This window comes from Pan troglodytes, chromosome 12 (assembly GCF_028858775.2).
Source record: "Pan troglodytes isolate AG18354 chromosome 12, NHGRI_mPanTro3-v2.0_pri, whole genome shotgun sequence".
NCBI lineage: Eukaryota > Metazoa > Chordata > Mammalia > Primates > Hominidae > Pan > Pan troglodytes.
Genome location: NC_072410.2, coordinates 79,317,150 through 79,338,417, shown reverse-complemented (window position 1 = coordinate 79,338,417; position 21,268 = coordinate 79,317,150). Strand labels below are relative to the sequence as shown.

The 21,268-nt window shown below is 39.7% G+C and overlaps 1 protein-coding gene and 1 non-coding gene across 8 annotated transcripts in view; one reads left to right on the top strand and one right to left on the bottom strand.

The window, feature by feature from the left end:
- THADA (THADA armadillo repeat containing) overlaps window positions 1-21,268 on the bottom strand; it is a 362,434-nt gene that overhangs the window by 158,532 nt on the left and 182,634 nt on the right. For all 7 annotated transcript variants that reach the window (XM_001141804.8, XM_024354330.3, XM_024354328.3 and 4 more), the window contains one exon: window positions 6,593-6,761. In XM_001141804.8, the coding sequence (XP_001141804.3) occupies window positions 6,593-6,761 (169 nt within the window). The remainder of the gene's footprint in view (window positions 1-6,592; window positions 6,762-21,268) is intronic.
- Window positions 16,931-17,036, top strand: LOC112208233 (U6 spliceosomal RNA). Its single transcript, XR_002942653.1, has one exon. It is a non-coding gene; the product is annotated as a U6 spliceosomal RNA (small nuclear RNA).

The following is a 21,268-nucleotide window of genomic DNA, read 5'->3' as shown; positions in this document are numbered from 1 at the left end:
ACCTGGCAGCTAAAAGCTGTCTCCAACACCCAGCAAAAGCTCCCTAAGTAACAGACACCAAATAAAAGCTTTTGGATGTTTATAAGGAAGGGATTAATTCATCTTCAAAAGTAGCATTTTAATTAAAAATGACTTTTTTGGGCTTATATCCAGAAAGGAATATATTGCCAAAAGGTAAGATTTAACAAGGTTTAGTCCTTTCTTTAGTTTTTTTTTTAAGAGCCCAATGCTTCCCAATCCTTTTCACATCAAGGCACACATAGAAAGTAATCTTTCTTTGGCACTCTGGGATAAAACCAACGATGCTGCTCCCAGCTGCAGGTGACTGCCTAGAGGCTCCAGCCCTGCCAGGCCACACTCAAGACTCCCTGAGAGCTGAAGGAATCAATAAATACCTTGGCACATCCATAGCCACGCCACTGGAGAAACTGTGGCCTTAACCCTTCTTGGACTGGGGACCTTTCTAGCAACTTAAGATTTTTCTCCTTTCACACTAACACAAGTCCTCAAAAAGAAAGAATAAATCTGGCCACCTGACAAGAGTGAGCATTTTCTTTAAATTATGACTCATTCCAGAAAAAAAGCACACAGACCAGAAATCCATTTATAACTTACAACATCAGCATAGTTTCATGCTTTTGTTTTTGATTTTCCATTCTGAAATAATATTTTTGAGGCATAAAACAAACAACAATGGAGACGGCCAACATCTTAGGTCGCCAAATGGAATCTATCAAGAAATGTTCCATTTCTGGACAGCTGGACCGTTTTATGTTTCACAATTTTGTAGTTTTAAGAAATATAAATGACATTAAAATTCTTAAAGCACTAAGACATTGACTCATATGGTTACATTTTTAAAAGATGGAAATAATTCTTTTATATTTAATCACAAGTTTTGATGTAACAGTAATATTAACAGAAATATATATACATATCTTTTCTACAAATGTTCATTTGCTTCCTTATTTAAGAAACTCCAGTAGAGTTGACACTTAAGGTTACCTCTATCACTGATTTTCTACTTGCTTCCACTGCTCCTGTCTGTAGAATAGAGTGAAGGACGGTTGGTTCCATCCCTGCTTCTTGCACAGTGATTCCTTCATACAACTAGCTGGGCGAACTAGCCTACCTTTACTTCTTTCTTTGTTTTCTGGTTTTCTTCCCGTAAAGGTAATGCTAAAGTCTACTCCAGTTTCGGTCTTCATGTGTCCCATCCAGCCCAACACTACTGTTCCCATCACGTAAAGATTCTGGCTCTACAGTAAACACAGAATCTATTGGGATGCTCCAGACTCAAGCAGAAATGGCCTCAGTTTCAGTCTCCTTTTATGCCTGATGCCATGTCTGGCATTGTATCTTCTGTCTCCTCTTCATTTCTGTTACTCATATGATCCCTGGTCCCCGAGGGCTCACTTGGCTTCTAATCCACAGCTCTCTTTAAGTTTGCATCAAAGGCAAACTCCTTGTGTTTTCACCAGTGCCTAGGACAGGGTAAGCAAGCTACAGTGTCTGCTGAATTAAATTCAGTCTTGACCACCTTCTCATGGTCCTATCAGTTCCTAGATCTAGGATCCATAACTCCTATGGTTACCCAAGTTTGAGAGGTTTTGTCAAACCCTTAAGGATGATAGAAGGTGGGGCAACTATGGACTTGGCTATAGCCTAGGTCCCAAGGGAGGATCTGTATTTCCAGATACAGATTTAGTAGCATTAAATGGAAGACCAAAGAGAAATGATGACAGAGAGATGAGTGGAGAGGGGAGGGTACAATATACCTTTCACAGGTCGCAGCTTCCCTGGGTTTCACTGACTTCTTCTGTCTCAATAACACAAATAGATTTACTTTGTTTCCACTGTATCATAACATACCCAATTAGATTTAAGGAGAGCAACTGAGTGATAAAGTATATCTTTAGATGGACCCTTGGTTTATTTTCCTTAGCCATAAAAAGCTGTTATTCACATCAGAGGCAGCACATTCTAAAGAAAATAGGAACACAGGCTTTAGAGTTTAATATGTTATCTCAGCCGGGTGCGGTGGCTCACGCCTGTAATCCCAACACTTTGGGAGGCCGAGGTTGGGGGGATCACTTGAGGTCAGGAGTTCAAGACCAGTCTGGCCAACATGGTGAAACCCAGTCTCTACTAAAAATACAAAAATTGGCCAGGCGTGGTGGCAGGCGCCTGTAATCCAAGCTACTCGGGAGGCTAAGGCAGGAGAATTGCTTAAACCCAGAAGGCAGAGGTTGCAGTGAGCCGAGATGGTGCCACTGCACTCCAGCCTAGGCGACAGAGCGAGACTCCGTCTTAAAAAAAAAAAAAAAAAAAGAGCTAAATTAAGAGCAACAGATCACCTTTTATTTGTACATAACAACAACAACAACAAAAGACCCAAAATAGACAAGAAATGAAAAAACTGAAAATTCAAACTCTTATTTCAAATGGTATACATTTTCTTATGAATCACCCAAAATGTGAGTTAAGTACCCAAGAATCAGAATAAACCCTTCCTCATGATTGGTGGCCAAGCTCCTCCTCAATATAAGATTTTCTGAACTCCAATATGATTTCTTGAGAGTGATAAGTAACCTAGTAATAATGTTAAGTCCCCAACATGAAGAGTTTTGGCAACAAAAACAGAAGGTTAAATCTACTTAAAAGACAGAGCAGCCCTGCTAGTGATGTTCCCAAATGAGGTAATGTCCATGGCTCTTATCTAGCCTTTATTGAGATTTAATGTCATTTACCCCTGGCTCTCATGAATCTGCCGCATAACCTCACCTTTTCTAATGTGTGTTACTTATAACCATCTCAACACAGCAATTATGAACCTCTGGTTTTTAAAACGATTAAGCAATGAATCCCACATGTTCTTTTTTGCATGTGCTATAATTTGAGTCTTTCTTCCATAGTCCCAGAAAATTCAGAGATCAGCATATTTCTTGTTTTCAAGGTATACTATAGAAATACTCTGAGATTTGATATATTTATGTAAACATTTTCAAAGCAGTCAAAATGTATAATTCAAGAAAATGTTCTGTGAAAGAATTTGTTTTCTGATTATGAAATGATTTCCTGCTTTTGAAAAAAATAACAACTTTATATTTATTTAGCTGGCTCTGGAGGTCCCATGGAGATGATCATTCCTTTCAATCCCTAACACCTCTTTTCCAGGTGCAGGCTTTTTAATGATTTCAAAGGTAGCTTTATGTGGAGAGGAATCTATAAGCTGTAGAAAGGAAAAAGAAAAAGAGCCCTTCCCAACTTAACCCTTTATGCTTTCCCCATAAAGAACCACAGGATGGACAGAACTAGGACAACACAGGTGTGACACCCAAATGGTCATGCCAGAAAGACTTTCCACATCCCTTTGACTTCTTTTTCTCAACCAGGGTAAACCAACCTTGATAAAGGTAGGAATCTGTCTGACAAACATGAATATGATACCCAACAACCACATTTGCTGGCTTTTATTCAACAAGCCCTTCATCTCACCAACACTTAGGAACAAGAGCAACAGCCACAACAACCCCAGGGTTCTAGGGTTTTAACCTTTCCACAGGATTTCACATTTTATCTAGCAGAAGAAGTAAACTTGAGACTATCAAAAGTAGCCCAGACACAGAGCAAAAGACCATGTTTTGTTGCTGGGCAGACTGGTGAAACCCAGCCAGACCTGCCAGTAGCACGTGTGGGAAACAAGGCTGGGAGGCTCATTTGCACAACTGGTGAGAGAGCCCAAGAAGCAACTCCAACCAAACTACTTGGATAAAGTTCAGCCAAGAGTGGATCTTCAGTAAAGAAAACCTGGTGGCTGATCCCCTTGACAAGCTAGGCCTTCCTTCTAACTCAGATACAGTTCACACTTTGAAAAGGCTGTTCTATATTCCTCATCATTCCAGCCCTGCTCTTTTGAAGCAGCAGCAGAGTCTGACACAATCAAGAGATGTAAATTTTGAGGCAGAGCAAATGATAATTTTTGAGCCACAATGGTCCATCTTTAAGACCAAGACAATAACCCCTGTCCCTCTCCTAATCACAGGGATGTAGTGGAAACTCAAGGGAGATGAGTGCTCAAGAGTTTATATTAAAGAAACCACCTAAGACCCATAATGTATGTAACACAGACTAGATTATCTCAAACTGCAGTCTGGGGCTGTGCAATCTTTTCAAGAGGTCCACAAGACAAATTATTTTCAAGTGATGCCAAGAAAATAGTTTCCTCTTTTACTCTCATTCTCTCATGAGTGTACAGTGGAGTCTGCCAGAGGCTACAAGGTGTGTGATGATATCATTATATTGATGACTAATGCAATATGTGCTTGTAAGTCCTCGTGTTTTAATATTTTCTCAAGTTTACTTTTTTCTTTTTTGAGACAGAGTCTCACTCTGCCGCCCAGGCTGGAGGGCAGTGGCATGATCTCGGCTCACTGCAACCTCTGCCTCTGGGGTTCAAGCGATTCTCGTGCCTCAGCCTTCCAAGTTGAGTAGCTGGGACTACAGGCGTGCACCACCACACACAGTTAATTTATGTAATTTTAGTGGAGATGGAGTTTCGCCATGTTGGCCAGGCTGGTCTTGAACTCCTGGCCTCAAGTGATCTGTCCAGCTCAGCCTCCCAAAGTGCTGGGATTACAGGCATGAGCCCCCACACCAGCCTGTCTCAAGTTTACTTTCTAACTGAATATTGATAGACAAAACTCTCTGGGAGCCGCAACCCCTTTTAAGAGTGTAAAGAGGTCCTGAGACAAATTTGAAAACTGCCAACCTAGAACTTCAGTCCCACCCAAACCAGCAGTTCCCACTTGGGGGCTACCCACTGGGAGCCTTTATGTTGCTCTCTTTGCATGGGAGACTCCTTCCCTTTCTTTACTTGGCTAACTTCTTCAGTCTCTGCTTAGATGTCACTTCCTCTGGGACATTTTCCCCGATTTCCTAGACAAGTCTGGTGGCCCTGCTATGTGTTCAGCCAGCACTTAGCACACTACATCATGACTGCCTATTTTCTGGTCCTTTTTTGTCCTTGGCTCCTTCAAGGCAAAAACTGACTTAGCTGCTATTGCGACTGTGACACAGTGAAATGTAGTAGGCATTCAGTAAATATTTGTTGAATATAGAAAACAACCAAGGAACGGCCAGGCACAGTGACTCATGTCCATAATCCCAGCACTTTGGGAGGCTGAGGTGGGCGGATCACTTGAGGTCAGGAGTTGGAGACCAGCTTGGCCAACATGGTGAAACCCCATCTCTACTAAAAATACAAAAATTAGCGACTGTGGGGACGGGGGCGGTGCAGGCTGCTTGTAATCCCAGCTTCTCAGGAGGCTGAGGCACGAGAATGGCTTGAACGCAGGAGGCGGAGTTTGCAGTGAGCTGAGACTGCACCACTGCACTCCTGCCTGGGAAACAGAGTAAGACCCTGTCTCAAAAAAAAAAAAAAAAAAAAAAAAAAAGAAAAAGATAGTTCTATCTTGCATTCTTATTACCTAGGGGGAATTAGTTATGAAATAATTAGTTTTCATTATAGTATAGGTTTATTAAAATTAATGATAATAATAACAATGATGACTGCCTATATATCTTGTGGTGTACCCGGCACTATTCTAAGCATGTTGTATGTATTAATTTCCTTAGGGTTCACAAAGTCCCTATGAGGTATATGCTACTATTATCCTTATTTCAAAAATGAAGACATGGATGTATAAGTAATGCGGGGTAGATCTGAGATTCACACCCAGGCAGTCTGGCTCCAGAGTTTCACCTTGTTAATCACTCCACACACTGCCTGCCATGTCAGCAGTGTCGATCTCAGGCTTATAACATGTATTGAGATCTCAAGGCCATCTCTCAACTCTGTTCATAAACCGGGAACATGACCTGACATTTATTTTCCACCCCTAACCGCATGCCTATATGAGCACTATAGCAGCCATTTGAACAGGAGACCTCACCAATACTACCTGTCCTCAAGTTAGGGTTGAAATAGGGCAGTTTCAGTAAAAAGTCTCTTTCTCATTTATTTTTTGTATGTTATTCTTTTCTAGAAGAAATGTTAGGTTAAAAACAATAAACTTGTACATTTATTCAAAGTAATAAGTTTTTTTGGTAGCACAGAGAAAACAGGAAAGGTTCAATACTTCCACGTACTAAGGTGCTGTGCCACAGGGCAAACTCTCCCTGATGTGTACAGCTCTTCCTGTGCCTCTCAGGCTAACCTCTCTCAAGGAATGCTTTCAGTTTCACTCGGAATAGGTAGTAGCCCAGAATGTTTTGCAGGCATACTTGATGGAAAAGACAAAGTTTTATCTGGTTCAGAGAGGTGAGGCCAAGTGGGAGAAAGTATACTGCAGAAAACACAGGATGTATTGCAAAAGATAATATAAGAGAATCACAACGTAACACTGTAGTGATATTTGGGATGAAAAAAGTATAACTAGGAGATACCTGATCTTTCAGAAGTAGAAAAAAAGAAGTTCTACAGATAAAGTTAAGAGGCTGTGTATCAAATCTTCACCAGCTAACAGTACATAAGAAACCAAAGTTCATCTTATGGTGTTCGACAGAAGTCACACAAAGCAACTTTACTTACCTGGAGAAGTGTCCCATGAATGTGGTTTTGCCGGAAACACTGGTCAGTGCAGCTGGGGAGTGTGGACAACAGAGTTCGAATGGTATTAGGAATGTGATCTATCATAACAAATGGGACCAAGGCACGAGCTGCCATTTCACGGGAGTGGTAGACAGGTGAGTGACCACACCTGGGGAGAAATAAAAACACAAGACCATTCAGTAGTCATCTCCACATCTGTGACTTTGTATATACTTACATTCTATCTAGCATGGCCTGGAACATCCAGGGGTTAGGGGGAGACAGGAGCTGCTCCTTATCCCAAATGATGTTTTGTATCTGCATTAGTTCTACAGGTGACTTTGCTTTGGTTAAAAACATTGCTAGCATCTATAATTCTTTATCATGGAGATTAAATGTAGACAGGCTTGGGAATAAGACAATAAACAGGTAGTAGCAAAAAACAACTTACTTGTTAACTATTTATTGGGTATTTATGATAAGCAAAAGCACCATGATAAGTGCCATAAAAAATAAGACAGTCACCATTGTCTTTGAAGAGCCCATACTTTGGTTGGCCAGAGGAAAAGTACATTTGAAAAAATGACCAAAAGTACGAGACAGTATAGGAAAAGTGAGAAGCAAGTGACCTTGACATTATGACTATAGAAAATCAGAAGAAGGATGGAACTCAGGAAAGCAAGCATGATTCAAGTAGGCCAAGAAAGATCTAAAGCCATTTCAACCAGGGGCAAAGTGGTATAAAGCAAGGCTAAAAATACTCAAGGTGTAGGTAGATGTGTTTGCATAACGCAGAGGTTCATGAATAACAGTAAAAGTTAAGGCTGAGAAGTGGGTCAGGCCATACTGGGGAGTGCCACGAATAGCATAGTACATGGTCTGAACTTACTGTTAAGAGAACAAGAGATGGACCTTCAAATCACCAAATCCTTGACTCTGGGCTGACTCATACCCAAAGAGCTGGAATAAAAGCCAGTTCTTAAATAGTGAAAGTCCTGGACAAGTTATTTTGAGATTCTAGAAAGGTCATTGTAAAGGCAGGTCATCTAAAGGCCTCTCAACTTCATAAACAGTCAGAAACTGAAAGGCCATAACCATTTTGTTGAAACTGTGCACTTTAAAGCCTTCGCAGATAGGAGATTGATTGATTGAGAGGAAAGTCCAATATGCTAAGTACCAGCTTAACTAAGTTCTTTACTAGAACGCTTAAGACTTCATGATTTTTCATCCAATTAAAAAGGTAACTCAACTTACAGAAATATCTTAGATCACAAGAATAGGGAAGGTCAGAAGACGGTAGACTCTGTAGGGGAAAAGAGATGGCCTCTTGACTGTTTTCAAAACTAATCTGTGTTTACAAAGGAATTACTTGGTAAGAATTAGGCCATTAGGGCTACATGGCCATGTTGGCTCAGTAAGTAGAGGGACAGGGCCCTACAATCGCAATGTTTCTAACACCCTAGAGGTTATCACCAACATTTATTCTAATATGCCAACAGAAATACAGATACAATTTCTGTACAAATAGAATAGCCTGAGCAGAATTTCATCATGGTGTTGGGCGAGGCAGGGGAAGAGGAAAAAGAAGTACGGGGTGTTCAAAACAAATGTGTCTTTTTCCCCCAAGACAGTTACGTCTATTGGGTAGGTCCAGCAGCACATCGTTTCAGGATGGAGAAGAGGTCACCTCATATTATCTGCGGGAAAGCAGAGAGCTATGGTTACAGTAGGTAGCTGGACAGTTCCCACAACTCATCCTGGACAGTTTCCACAACTCATCCATTTTCTCACTTATTCTTTTTAAGTGATTAAATGTTTAATCTGTAATTGGCAAATGCAGAAAAATGTTTGCTTTGGCCTATAGGAAATGGTGAGGGTGGGGGTCGGGGAGAAACTTCATTTGACCAAAAAACAAAAAAACAAAAAACAACTCTGAAAATGTTTTGAAATTTAATTAGCAAATGACCTCACTTAGTAAGGCAGTCATTTGTTGGAAGCTTCTCCTTCTGTCTGTCCCCGACCTCTCCAACACACACACTTTGTGTTACAGTGTGTTTTATGTTACCGAAAGGGCTCTTGTATATAAATGTTTCTTTTCAAATACAAATAACTCTGACATGGTTACAGATGTTTAGTTTCCAATTAGCAGTGACTGTACACTAAAGAATGCCCCTCCTTTTGCTCCTGACTTTTGTAAATGATGATTTCCCAAAGGATTCTGGCATCCATACAAGAGGAAGAATGGAAAGTGGGAAAAGTGCCAGTATTTTCTGCTTTTGGATACCCTGTGTTAGGGTGGTTTCCAAATGCACACAACCAGGTTAAAAAGCAAAAGAAAACCTCTCCTCAAAAAAGTAATGCAATTACCAAAAAAGAAGCCAATTCTTGAAGTAATATTTAATTAAGTAACATTCATCATAAAGCAATGGTTAAATATTCTATCGCAAATTCTTTAGATGGAAAGATTAGATCATAGACAAATTTATATATATATATACACTAAGAAAAAAAATTTCTAGGTTACTGTTTTGTCGCCTACTGGCGGCAGGCAGGGGGTCTGATGAGAACATTTAGAATCTAATGGTTATGAGAATAGAAAATTAGAACACCTGAATTTTCATGCTGCTTTGGACACTGAGTTCTGTGACTTGGACAAGTCACAGTAACCTCTCTGAGTCTCAGTACAGTTAAGAATGGTGGCAATGCTTTCTACCTAGTGGTCTGACATGATGTCTAAGAGAACACTCCAAGAAGGAAGGGCTCCAGAAATTCCAAGTTTTTACAGTGCACTGTGCCAGTGTCCAGTAATAGCATCAGTATACTCCAGAATTACAGGCCTGTGAGTAGCCCCAATAAGAGAATTAAGACCATGTGGTGAATTCTGTGCTGTTTTAAAAAGGTAAGACAACATGTTGATAATATGAAGGCAAAGAGGGTCTTTTTTTGGCCACTATTAAAAGTGATGAGGAAGAGTCTCAAGCCCTTCTGAAATAAATCGGATAGCCTCTGTCTCTCTAAGTCTCAGTGTCTTCCATAAAATAAAACAAATACACTTAAGGTCTCGAAGGTCATTTCTACTTTTAACATTCCTTGAAAATCAGTTCCTCTAATAGCCCTAAGCTATGTTCTAGGCCTGAATACTAGGTTCTCCACAGAATCTTCAAGGTACACAGACACCAGTGTCTTAAAACCTCTAGCCCTCTCACTTCAATAAACCCTTTCCATGTTCATTTTAATCACTTATTTATTGACTGCCTACCATGTCCTCGACACTGTGTGACATGAGACATGACACTTTTTTTTTTTTTGAGACAGAGTCTGGCTCTGTCACCCAGGCTGGAGTGCAGTGGTATGATCTCGGCTCACTGCAAGCTCTGCCTCTCGGGTTCATGCCACTCTCCTGCCTCAGCCTCCCGAGTAGCTGGGATTACAGGCGCCTGCCACCACGCCCAGCTAATTTTTTTTATTTGTAGTAGAGACGGCCTTTCACCGTGTTAGCCAGGATGGTCTCGATCTCCTGACCTCGTGATCCACTCGCCTCAGCCTCCCAAAGTGTTGGGATTATAGGCGTGAGCCACCATGCCCAGCTGAGACATGATACATTTTTAATAGGAATACTTGCATCACACAATTATACAGCACTTGACAGTTGATAAAACACCTGCACACCTGTGATATCTTTACTATGCAACATCCCTGTAGACAAAAGGGCATTATAAACCTAAATTAACAGATGAAAAATAAAATGAAGCTCAGAAGGATTCAGTGAAAACTCTGAGGGCTAAGTGTAAGCAATGCTCACGACAGACTGTGATCCAGAGCTCTCTGGCTACCCAACCTGTAGCTCACACCTGGAAATCAAGGGAGCATAAAAATATCTCCTAGCTAACAAAAACACAAACTGTAATTCACACATATTTGGAAAATTTCTAAATGAGTGGTTTTTTGTTTTTGTTTTTTTAAAAAAAAACATTTTAAGGATCATGAAAATATTTCAGAAACTAATGTAAACTATGGACTCTCTCACAAGAGGAATATATTTATGAACATATGCACACAATTTCCCATACAGTTTCAGGTTCGTGACACACATCCAAAACCCTTGTGGGGGGAGTTTCCCAGACCCAGGTGGAGAACCTCCTGCTGCTCCTTTGCATACATCAATGACCACACGATGTGGCTGTCAGGTTTGTGTTCTGCTGCATGTGACACAGCAGTGAAGAACACTGCTCACAGGGAACCACCAGCTTAGAGGCGATATACAGCCTGCTCATCACAAATCGGTGGTACCCATGCAGACATTCACAGCTGAAGAGTGGCACAGAAAAGTGAAGTGGGAGGCAGAGCTGAGACAATTTTCTGGAACAGATGAAGGATCTTCAAATGAGGGTGAAATACACACTTGGACTTAACACTTGAGGAACCAAGAAGAGTTCAGAATGCACTATTCTCAGCAAAAAAAGGACCATTCTGCTGAGATCATGCTGACTTTACCACCTTTAACAGAGTGGGGGCTAAGCTTTTTCTAAGTGTTCTCCTCTCATATCTACTCTCACAATCTGTTCTTTTTTTCTGAAAGGTTTCAAAGGTAAGTGGCTATACATCAGCAAAACTGTCTCTGCCCACACACATCCGTAGGGACATCTACTGAGTACCTAGCACAGCACACACTTGGTCAGGTACCAGAGAACTGGAGAGAAAATCACTGCCTAGGCCACAAGCAACCTACAGTCTAGTGTGGAAGACAGAAGAACCAGCCAATGATTCTCAGGCCATGAGAAGTAAACACAAGCTGCTGCTGCTGTGTAAGTGTGACTCCTGTGCGTGGGAGTACTAGTCTAGGTGATCATGCCCAGCTCTGCCTAAGTGGGGAGAGGCGGGGGAGAGGCAGAGAGCGCTTGGGTTTGGCAAGAAAGAAGTCCTTTCCCAGGCCTGTGCCTTTCCCTGTGTGAACCCAAACTGCCCCTCAGGGCACCCAGACAAAAGGAAGGAAACTGAGATTAAGTCACTAGTATGTGCCAGGACTGGCTATGTGCTTTTGATACACTATTTTAATTATTTCATTAATCTTCATTCCAAGGTCAGTGTCATTAACCCTATTTTAAGATGAACAGAGTGAGGTGTCCCAGCATACTTTGGGTCATAAAACTAGCATAAAGCCTGCATTTTAATTAGGGTCTGTCTACCTACAAAATTCAGTCTTTCTAAGACTTTACAACGCAGTTGCCTCAAAATCCCCAGAGCCTTGGAAAAGCCGAATGTTTCCAAACATTCAACCTAATCACACTGAGGTATGAACAACTTAGAGAACCAATCAGTCTCTAATTTGTAGACCATGAAGCAGAACAATGAAGATGATGCTGATAATAGCTAACATCTCCTGAACACTTAATAAAGACCAGGCTCTATATGTGGTACCTCATTTAAATCTGACAAGCCAGAGTGGCTGAAAGAAACTTTGTAGGCAATGTTGGGGAGGTATTTTTGAACTGAGGGAACTTTAAGGCTCAGTAGCACTGGGCGAGTCCCTGTATGTCACAGGAACCAGAGGCTTCAAAGTCTCCAAATGGCTTCAGGATCCAGCCAATATCCCCTTCCATCCTACCTCATTAACATAATTAACATTCCCCCAGTTCCTCCCCATTTCCTGGCCCACCTCCAGCCCTGATTCTTATTTTTCAGGTGAGGCTATACCATATGCAAAACAGAGGCCCCAAACTTCTGTCAATGATGAAAAGGACCATCCACTTGCTCTAGATGCCCCTACTTAACCAAGCAGTTAGCATCTTCGGAGCTGGGATGAGTTCAAAAAAGCTATGTCTGACCCTGACCCCACCCCCACAACACACCCCCTAAAACCTCTCACTAAAGTTACTCAAGAATGCCAGCCATGCCATTATGGTCTGTTTGTCCTACAGCACAGCTGTCAGCTCCTGGGAAATGGTCATCTACTGACAACCCAAAGTTGAGACAACCCTATTTAACAGGCCATCTCTAAAGGCTGGGTGACACACAGCAGGCTGAAGCTCTGGATTATACTACCTTCAAAAAATCTTTTTTCTATGTATGTTTTGGCAAGCCAACTAGTGCCTTTGCACATTTCAGTTCATTCTCACTAGAGTAATGTCCTTTTACTCTTGTACTTTTACTCCTGTACTCTTGTAATGAAGAGGGGAACTCCTCTTCATCTTCTGAACTATGCTAAGGTATTACATTTTTGTTTAGAGAGAGGGTCTCGCTCTGTCACTCAGGCTGGAGTTCAGTGGTTTGATCATAGCTCACTGCAGCCTTGAATTCCTGGGCTCCAGTGATCCTCCCACCTCAGCCTCCTGAATAGCTGGGATCACGGTTGGGTGCCACCAGGCCTAGCTAATTTTCTTTTTCTTTTCTTTCTTTTTTTTTTTTTTTTTTTAAAGTAGAGACAGGGTCTCATACACCTGGCCTGAAGTGCTCCTCCCACTCTGGCATCCCAGAGTGCTGGGATTACAAGCATGAGCCACCATGCCCGGCCTCTGCTAAGGTACTACCTTTTTTGTGAAACTTTACTGTACCTTCTGTGATCAGAATCAATCACTTCCTTCCCTCTGCCTACTCCAATTGCATATTTAGCTCTCCCATAGCAGCCAGTGCATCTCACTTACCTTCCCCACAGTAGCTCTCAGGCATCATCATGTCTGCTAGACTGAAATGACATTGAGAACAGAAACAGGGTCTTCATAGTTCTTTATCACAGAGCGCATAGGACAGGGACTTAAGAACATGCTCTGGAATCCAGCAGACCTAAGTTTACATCTGAGTTCTGACACTTACTAGTGTGTGACTTTAGATAAGTCAGTAAACCTAGGTTTGTACCTTCTATAAATGGGGAAAAGGAAGAGTGCTCATTTCATAGGGCTGTTGTGAAGTTTAAATGAAATAATGCATGAAAATAAAATGCCTAGAAGACAGGCAGGTGGAATAATTTGAAAATAAAACCTTTATACACATTTACAAATTGTTTTTCTCTAGTGTTCTTTGTCTCAACAACTGGCTGAGGAAACAGAGCCTGGTCTGTACCAAACAGGCTCCAAGTGCTCACAAAGGCCTACCCTCCTCCTTCCCCTCTAAATGAGCTGGAAAGGAGAGGAGGCTTGAGTTTCTCTGGGGCCTATTCACTTGTTTATGTGAAGCCCATTGGCTTTATTCTCCAGGTCCAGGGCCCAAGTCTATTTTCTGTCGACTCTACCGCTATTATACTAAGATTTCTTTTTCCTTTTTAATTCTGTGTGGTTCGTAGTTTCAAATCTTGCCTTCAGGAAAACATATATGTGTGGGTACGTGTGCATGCATAAAAGAGAGAAACCACACACACATACAAAGTTTGTATCCAGTGAGTTGGAAAAAGCAGATATTTCTGCAGGTCCTGTAACTATTAAATATGTTTTTGTTATAAATGTGGCATTCCTGAAGCCCTTTTCCACATTCTCAGGTGAGTTCAGTGATGGCCAAGGTTGCCAGATTCTCTACTTGTTCTTCCTATGCCAATATTCCATTCATCAAAGGATCTACCACCACCACCCGAACTAGTTGCTCCTTTTCCTGCAATTCAAACCACTAGCACATAAAAATTGCATTGACTGTAATCTTGCCCTCTGCATAGCTCAGGGATTTCTTTATTCAAATATATTTCTTGGAAGAGTAATGAGTTCGGAGCTTTTAAAGTTTGATTTTTTAAAAATCCTTGGTTTGGGTAGTAAGGAGAAAATAAGAGCTGTAGACAGTAGCTAAGCTAAAAACTGCACATTTCCAGACACACAAAGTAACTTCAGGTAGAATGTTTACATACGTTATCTATCGGGCAGCTCAAAGCTCTTTGCAAATTAATTCTAAGCAACACATTAAACCCTTAAAAAAAAATTATGAAGAAAGGCCAACAATAAGCCACAACAGAACATCTGAAAACTGTAGTGTGTGACCACTTGAGACAAGCCCAACCACAGAGTCTAAGCCTCAGAAAAGCATGCTTTTGAGGTCACCTTCACATTGCCTCCCAGTGACCCAGGCTGACAGGCCACAGGCTATTAATTCCAGGCTGTGAAATGTCAGCTGCTGGGAGCTAGAAATCAGCCTCCATCATCTGGACATCCCTCCACTTGCCCCTGCAAGAAATAGGCACAGCACTCAGCAACCTGACGTGGCAGAAACACAGTCCCAGGTGCAATGGCTATGGCTACTTGATTCATACCATCCCTTTCAGTGCTAGGAAATAAGGCAAGGAAATTTTCCAACAGGGAGGGGTGAAGGTATACAATGCAGTTGTTACTTTAAAAGCTCTCTAAACAATATGCTTTAATTGTTCAGAATTAGAAATATTCTTAAATAAATGAGAAGATGCATAATTTCTGAATGCTAATTTCTGGTCACTTGCTGATCAAAATGTAGAGATGAAGCATGAAAATTACATTTCATCTGAAATTTCATTTAAATGTTTCATCATTTTTTGAGACAACAACAAATACAATTTGAAACTGAATTTTTCAGATTCCAACCAAAAGTTTTAGACAGCTGAGAAGAAGATTCTCCTCCGGGGCACTGAAATGTGCTATACCTTAGCAATAATTCTTTCCTGACTCTGGGAAAAACATGGAAAAGACTTTATAGCAAAGTACATACAAAGACATTGGGAGCCCTAGAAAATAAAAGGGAATCATCTTTCCTAAGCAAGTAAAAATAACCACTACACTTAGTTTGAAATTTTGGCATAATCTTCCCTCCCAGCCTATCTGAGGGGTTTCCCTCTGACCCTGTACCAATGAGCCACACTCTGGTCTACTGTTCTCCTCATGCAACAGCTGGAAAAGCATTCCGGATCTACCCTCGGGGTTCTTGGGCTGGGATGAGCTGCATGTAAGGCAGGAGCTGGGCTGCAGCATATGCAGAATGAATGAAAGAGCTGCACATTCCTCCCAATCGCAAAACCCTTCACAATGTTTCTGCTTGGGCTACACAAACAACCAAGAAATGAGCACATTCAGGCAGCCACTGACTCTTTAAAGGGGGCTGAACATAATAACACTTGGCCCCTCAGCATGTCGCCTTTCCTTGCAGGCAGTGGATGGGTCTGAGAAATCAGTAACAGGCTGGCTTTCCTTTGGTGTTGACTGCTCAAAGGCCAAGTTCTCAAAGTGATTTAATACAGTTGAAACTCACACCATTATCCTTTAGAGCAAGAGATTCCATATTTACAGTGATTGATTTTTCAGTTCACAAACACAGGAATGGGTAGTCATTTTAAGACACTACACAAAGGAACAGAGAGAATTTACCAACTTATTTTTTAAACCCTATTATATATAACCCTACTATATATAGATAGAAGGTTTAGAAAGGAATGCTTTTATTGACATTAAAAAACTTTTTTTTAGCTTTCAAATTTTCTAGAACCTATGATAGCTCTCTATTGTCACATTAAATACATATTCTTATTCTGGTATTCAAAGTACTCTAATTCTAGTCCAAGGTTGACTGCACAAATCATAGGTGCTGACTACATTTTTCTTTGACCAATTTAACTTTTCAGGTGATTATCTCTGAAATGATATTAAAATCTTAGACAATCTAAACATCCTGTGAGTCAAGGGAATGCTCAACATACACCAATTCTATTAACTTCCCTTTTTGACAATAATCTGTTACATTTATAAAAGATTCTGATATCCACACTAAAAAGAAGGAAGGAAAAAAGGAAGTGAAGGTAGGAATATTTACTGAGTGCCTGCTAGATGCCAGGCAATGTGCTAGGTACTTTAAAATATTTTCTCTCATTTTTAGTACTCAGATAAACCCTTTAAAATAAAGTATATAATATTATATAAATATATGTGGGTTTTCACTCTAGATAGTCTATGGGAACATAAAAAGAATGATGGATTCCCAAATAAAATGTAACCACAACCAAATAAAATGTCTTGTGCCAATTTTTTTGTTGTGATAATGAATGAGGAAACCTTTATAGGCAATTTATCCCACTAATTTCAATGGCTGGAATGCATATTTGCAGGTCTCATACATAAGGAATTGGTAGTCTAAATATGTTTCCTACTGCTCTAACTAGTGTTAAACAAAACAAAGCCTAAAGCTTTATTCAATATTATCTTTAAGGAAGGCAAATTAGTCACCAGGACTTTGAAGCAAGTCATCCACCAAGTTGCAGCCATCAACCAACAGTTTATGAAGAACCCCACAGCAGACTGCGACAGGTTCCACAAATGCTGTGGCAGTGTCCCCTGGTATCCTCTCTCAGTACTGATCACCTCAGGTCAAATCACTTACAGTCATTCAAAGTATAGTACTGATTTTGTGCTTGCCTCGGCAGCACATATACTAAAATTGGAACGATACTGAGAAGATTAGGTTGCCCCTGAGCAAAGTATAGTATTTATTTAAAGACAAGTTTGAATTGCCCAAGAATAAAAATCTTCAACATTACTAATGACAAGAAAAGACACATACATGTCAGCACATTGGCAGAATTTTCTTGGGTGCAGAAGAAATACACAGTCATCAGCTTTAAGTGACTTTTTTGGTGAAGTGAAACCTACTGTGAAGCAGAAGCACTTACATGGTTTCCTTCGAGTGTCTTACGCAAGGCTACTTTTAAGACATCCTCAAATTAAAATATGAGTATCTAACAATGTGGCCACAGCAAGTTACATAATGTCCTTTCACATCCTCATCTATAAAAGCTTATTAGAATAAATGATCTCCAAAGTCCCCTTCAAAAACAAAATTCAATCATGGACATTTAAACACTCCAGGCAGATAGCTATCTTTTTTATTTTAAAATATCATTATGACCTCTCTTGTTCCATTGTTTAATCTCATAATATTGATGCTAATAATAAAAGTTTTATGTCTAACACTAACCATACTCAATCTTTCTATAGTTGGAGCCAATCTTCTCTAGTTTGAGCCTCTGTGGAGTTGGAGAACAAATGACCAGTGTTTTCTACACAGAGGAAAACCCTTCATTAACTCTACTGGAATCCCGTCATGAAAGCACCCTTTACTCTTCTGAGGGCTACAACCACTCCAACTCCTTTCATCATGTAGAACCTCTTCTCTAGAATCTCATTAATTATTTTGCATCTACAGAGGGTTAAATGAATCTTCCCAATGCCATCAGCTAAAACAATGATTGGTGCTACTGCTGTATGAAAGAAACTTGAGTATTTCTTTTAATTTGATTACTTTGCAGAGACTGCAATTTGTTTTTGCTGAAGCTAATTAATGCCGCTGAATGACCCTCCTCATGTTTCACAGAAACACTTCAAGCTAAAACCAGAAAGAATGAATTTTTAAAAATAATAAAGTACAAGGAAAGTTTTGAAAAATTCCAAAAAATTGCTTTTTTTTTTTGGCCTGGAAAAATGACACAAAAGAGCAACAGATATTGAGATATTAGCAATAGACTCATTCAAGGTATCTTTTCTCAAATGAAAATTGCAATTAGGTAAGTTGAGTCATATTTCAGCATGCCTACAGTATCCCAAATAGACTACTGCCAGTCAGTTTTTAAATACCCCTGAGAAAGTCTGACATCCTCCTTTGGTTATCCCAGTACCCATGTTTATACTGCCAGTCAAAAAAATACTTCCTTATACAGTATAATTATACTTTTTCTTGCTGCAATTTAATTTTGTTTTTCTGGTTCTACATGCCAGGGAAAGAAATAAATCTATGTCTAAAAGACTTGTATCCAAAATATATTCAGAATAATAAGAAAACAAAAGCAGGCATGATGGCTTACACTTGTAATCCCAGCACTTTGGTAGACTGAGGCAGCAGGATTGCTTGGGGCCAGGAGTTCGAGACCAGCCTGGGCAAAATGAGACCCTGTCTCTACAAAAAATAAAAAAAATAGCCAGGCATGGTGGCATGTGCTTGTAGTCCTAGCTACTCAGGAGGCTGAGGTAGGAGGATTGCTTGAGCCTAGGAGGTTGAGGCTACAGTGAGCTGTGACTGTGCCACTGCACTCCAGCTAGGGTGTCAGATCAAGATCTCATCTCTTAAAAAAAATAAATAAATAAGAGAGAGAAGAAAAGAAAGCAAACAACCTAACAGAAAAATTGGGTCAAAGCTTCAAACAGACACTTCAGCAAAGAAGATATATGAATGCCAAATACATGTAAAGATGCCCAACATCCTTAGACGTTAGTAAAGTTTAAATTAAAACCCCAGTGAAATACTACTATATACTCACTAGAAAGGCTAAAGTTAAAAAGACTGAGCATACCAAGTGTTGGCTAGGATATGGAACAATTAGAATTCTCATACTCTACTAGTGGGAATGTATAATCACTCTGGAAGACAATTTGGCAGTTTCTTAACAAGTTAAATATATACTCACCACTCAGCTCACCTGTTCAATTCCTGTGTATTTACACTAGAGAAATGAAAGCCTAAGTCCAAAAAGAGACTCATGCATGATTGTTCCTAGCAAGTTATTTGTTACTAGTTGATGGATACAACATAAATGTCGTTCAACAGCTAAGTACACAAACAAATTGCAGTATATCCATACAATCGAATACCATTTGGCAACAAAAAGAAACAAGCTACGGATATACCTAACAACATGGCTGAATCTCAAAATAATTATACTGGTGAAAAAGCCAGACAAAATAGAATGCATCCTGTATGAGTCCGTTTACTTAAAATTCTAGGAAATGCAAATTAATCTGTATTGACAGAACATAAAACAATCATTGCCAGGGAGGTGGGGGAGGGGAGGTTGGGTAAGGATTACAAAGGATGATGGCTATGTTCCTTACCCTGACAGTGATGATGGTTTTATGGGTATATAAAAATATCAAATTGTATACTTTAAACATGTGCAGTTTATTTTACATCAATTGTACCCCAATAAAGTTGTTTTTAAAAGAATAATCTTTCATATACATTAGAAAAGTTGTTATACATTCTGTCTTGCTTTCTTAGCCTCCAGCTCCATCTCCAAAACATCTCAAGTCTTCTCTTCCTCAGATTAAACAAGCCCAGCTATTTCTTTTAAACTTTTACAACCAGAATTAATGTTTCCTTGTGCTCTTTTAAAAAATCAAATCAATAAACACTTAAATCCTAACAATCACACAAGAATTAAAAAACAAAAAAATTTTTTTGGACAATGTTCTGACTCTTTCACATGTTCTAGACAGGCTCAGAGAAGTTAACTGACTTGCCCAGGCTCACAAAGGGAATGAATGTATGAGCTAGGATTCAAAGTCAAGTCTGTCTCACTGCAGAGCCTGTGCTAGTTGCAAAAATGAGTGTTCCCCATCTCTGATATTTTTACCACCATAGAAGTGAACAACAATAGCACATATTAAAAGAAATTCAATTTTATTCATTTTTAAGGACACTTGACAGCTCCAATTATTCAACCAAGTGATGTCAAATTTGTTGGGCCAGCTTTAATAAACTCACCTGCTGTATTCAGCGGTATGATTTTGTAGTGGTTATTAAGGTAAAAGATTCCCCTCCCCCCAGCTTGATTAGATTAAACCTGCTTTCTAATATTTTGAACAGCCTTTTAATTTGCTTATTCCATCATGAAAAGGTAATTTTCAACTCATACTAGTTTTAGTCACCCTAAATTCTGACAAACAGAAGCCAAATCAGTGGATTATTTTTCAATATATTCCAAATGAATGCACAATGGAGACTGCTGTGCAAAGTTAGAAGATGAAACAAAACTGATTACATACATCTATACCCTGCCACTAATTAAAAATATACTAGTGTTACAAGTATACAGTTTCAATGGTGGTGGTATCTTTGTTCAGAAGCATGGTACATTACTATACAGCTGAAGCCCTCTAGCATTTAATTAGGTTGCTAATTATGAGAAGAATCACATTGCCTTCAAGTCTTTCCCTGGATTGTGACCAAGACTTGGTATATTAATTTCATGGTGACTGTGTTTTAAGATGGGAAACATGTCAGTAAAGAATACTGGTCACATCTTTCAAAGTGTCCAGGTGATGAGATTTTAGCTGTGGCACAGTTTGACACATTAATTAGAAGAAAATACTGCTAATTCCCACTGCCAATTTTGATGATCAGATGATATTTTATGTTGGATTTTAAACATGAGTAGCATTCAAAGTCTTCACAGGGGATACACACATGAATATAAAAAGAAGAAAATTAAGTGACATTCTTTATTTCCGTTTGAGTTCAATCAATTAACAAATTTAGCCTCAATTCAGTATCATCTTACTCCCCGGCTTTCTTCCTTGCCTATCAAAATAATACTACTAATAATAAAGTCGGTGCAAAATGTATGAGTCACTCTTCAGTCATGCCAAGTGCATAATCTTCAACCCAAGATTAAAAATAAAGTGCTATGTGTGAAATTCAATACTGTTTAACTTTTGGGTGCTAAAATCTAATAAATATAATATTTCAAAAGAAATTAAACAATCTGGATCACTTCTGTTCATTTTCATGATTTCATCAGCAGATTTCTATGGCTTTGACTACATTTGCTAGTGTTCAGAGCCTGGGTAAACTGGTGGAATTTGGCATCACTTAGTTTATAATCTGTATCACCAGTTCATACAAGTCACAGAAAAGTTCTCCACTCCCCTATATACTTCAAAGCATTTCATTTATTATTCAAATGGTTCTTCTGAC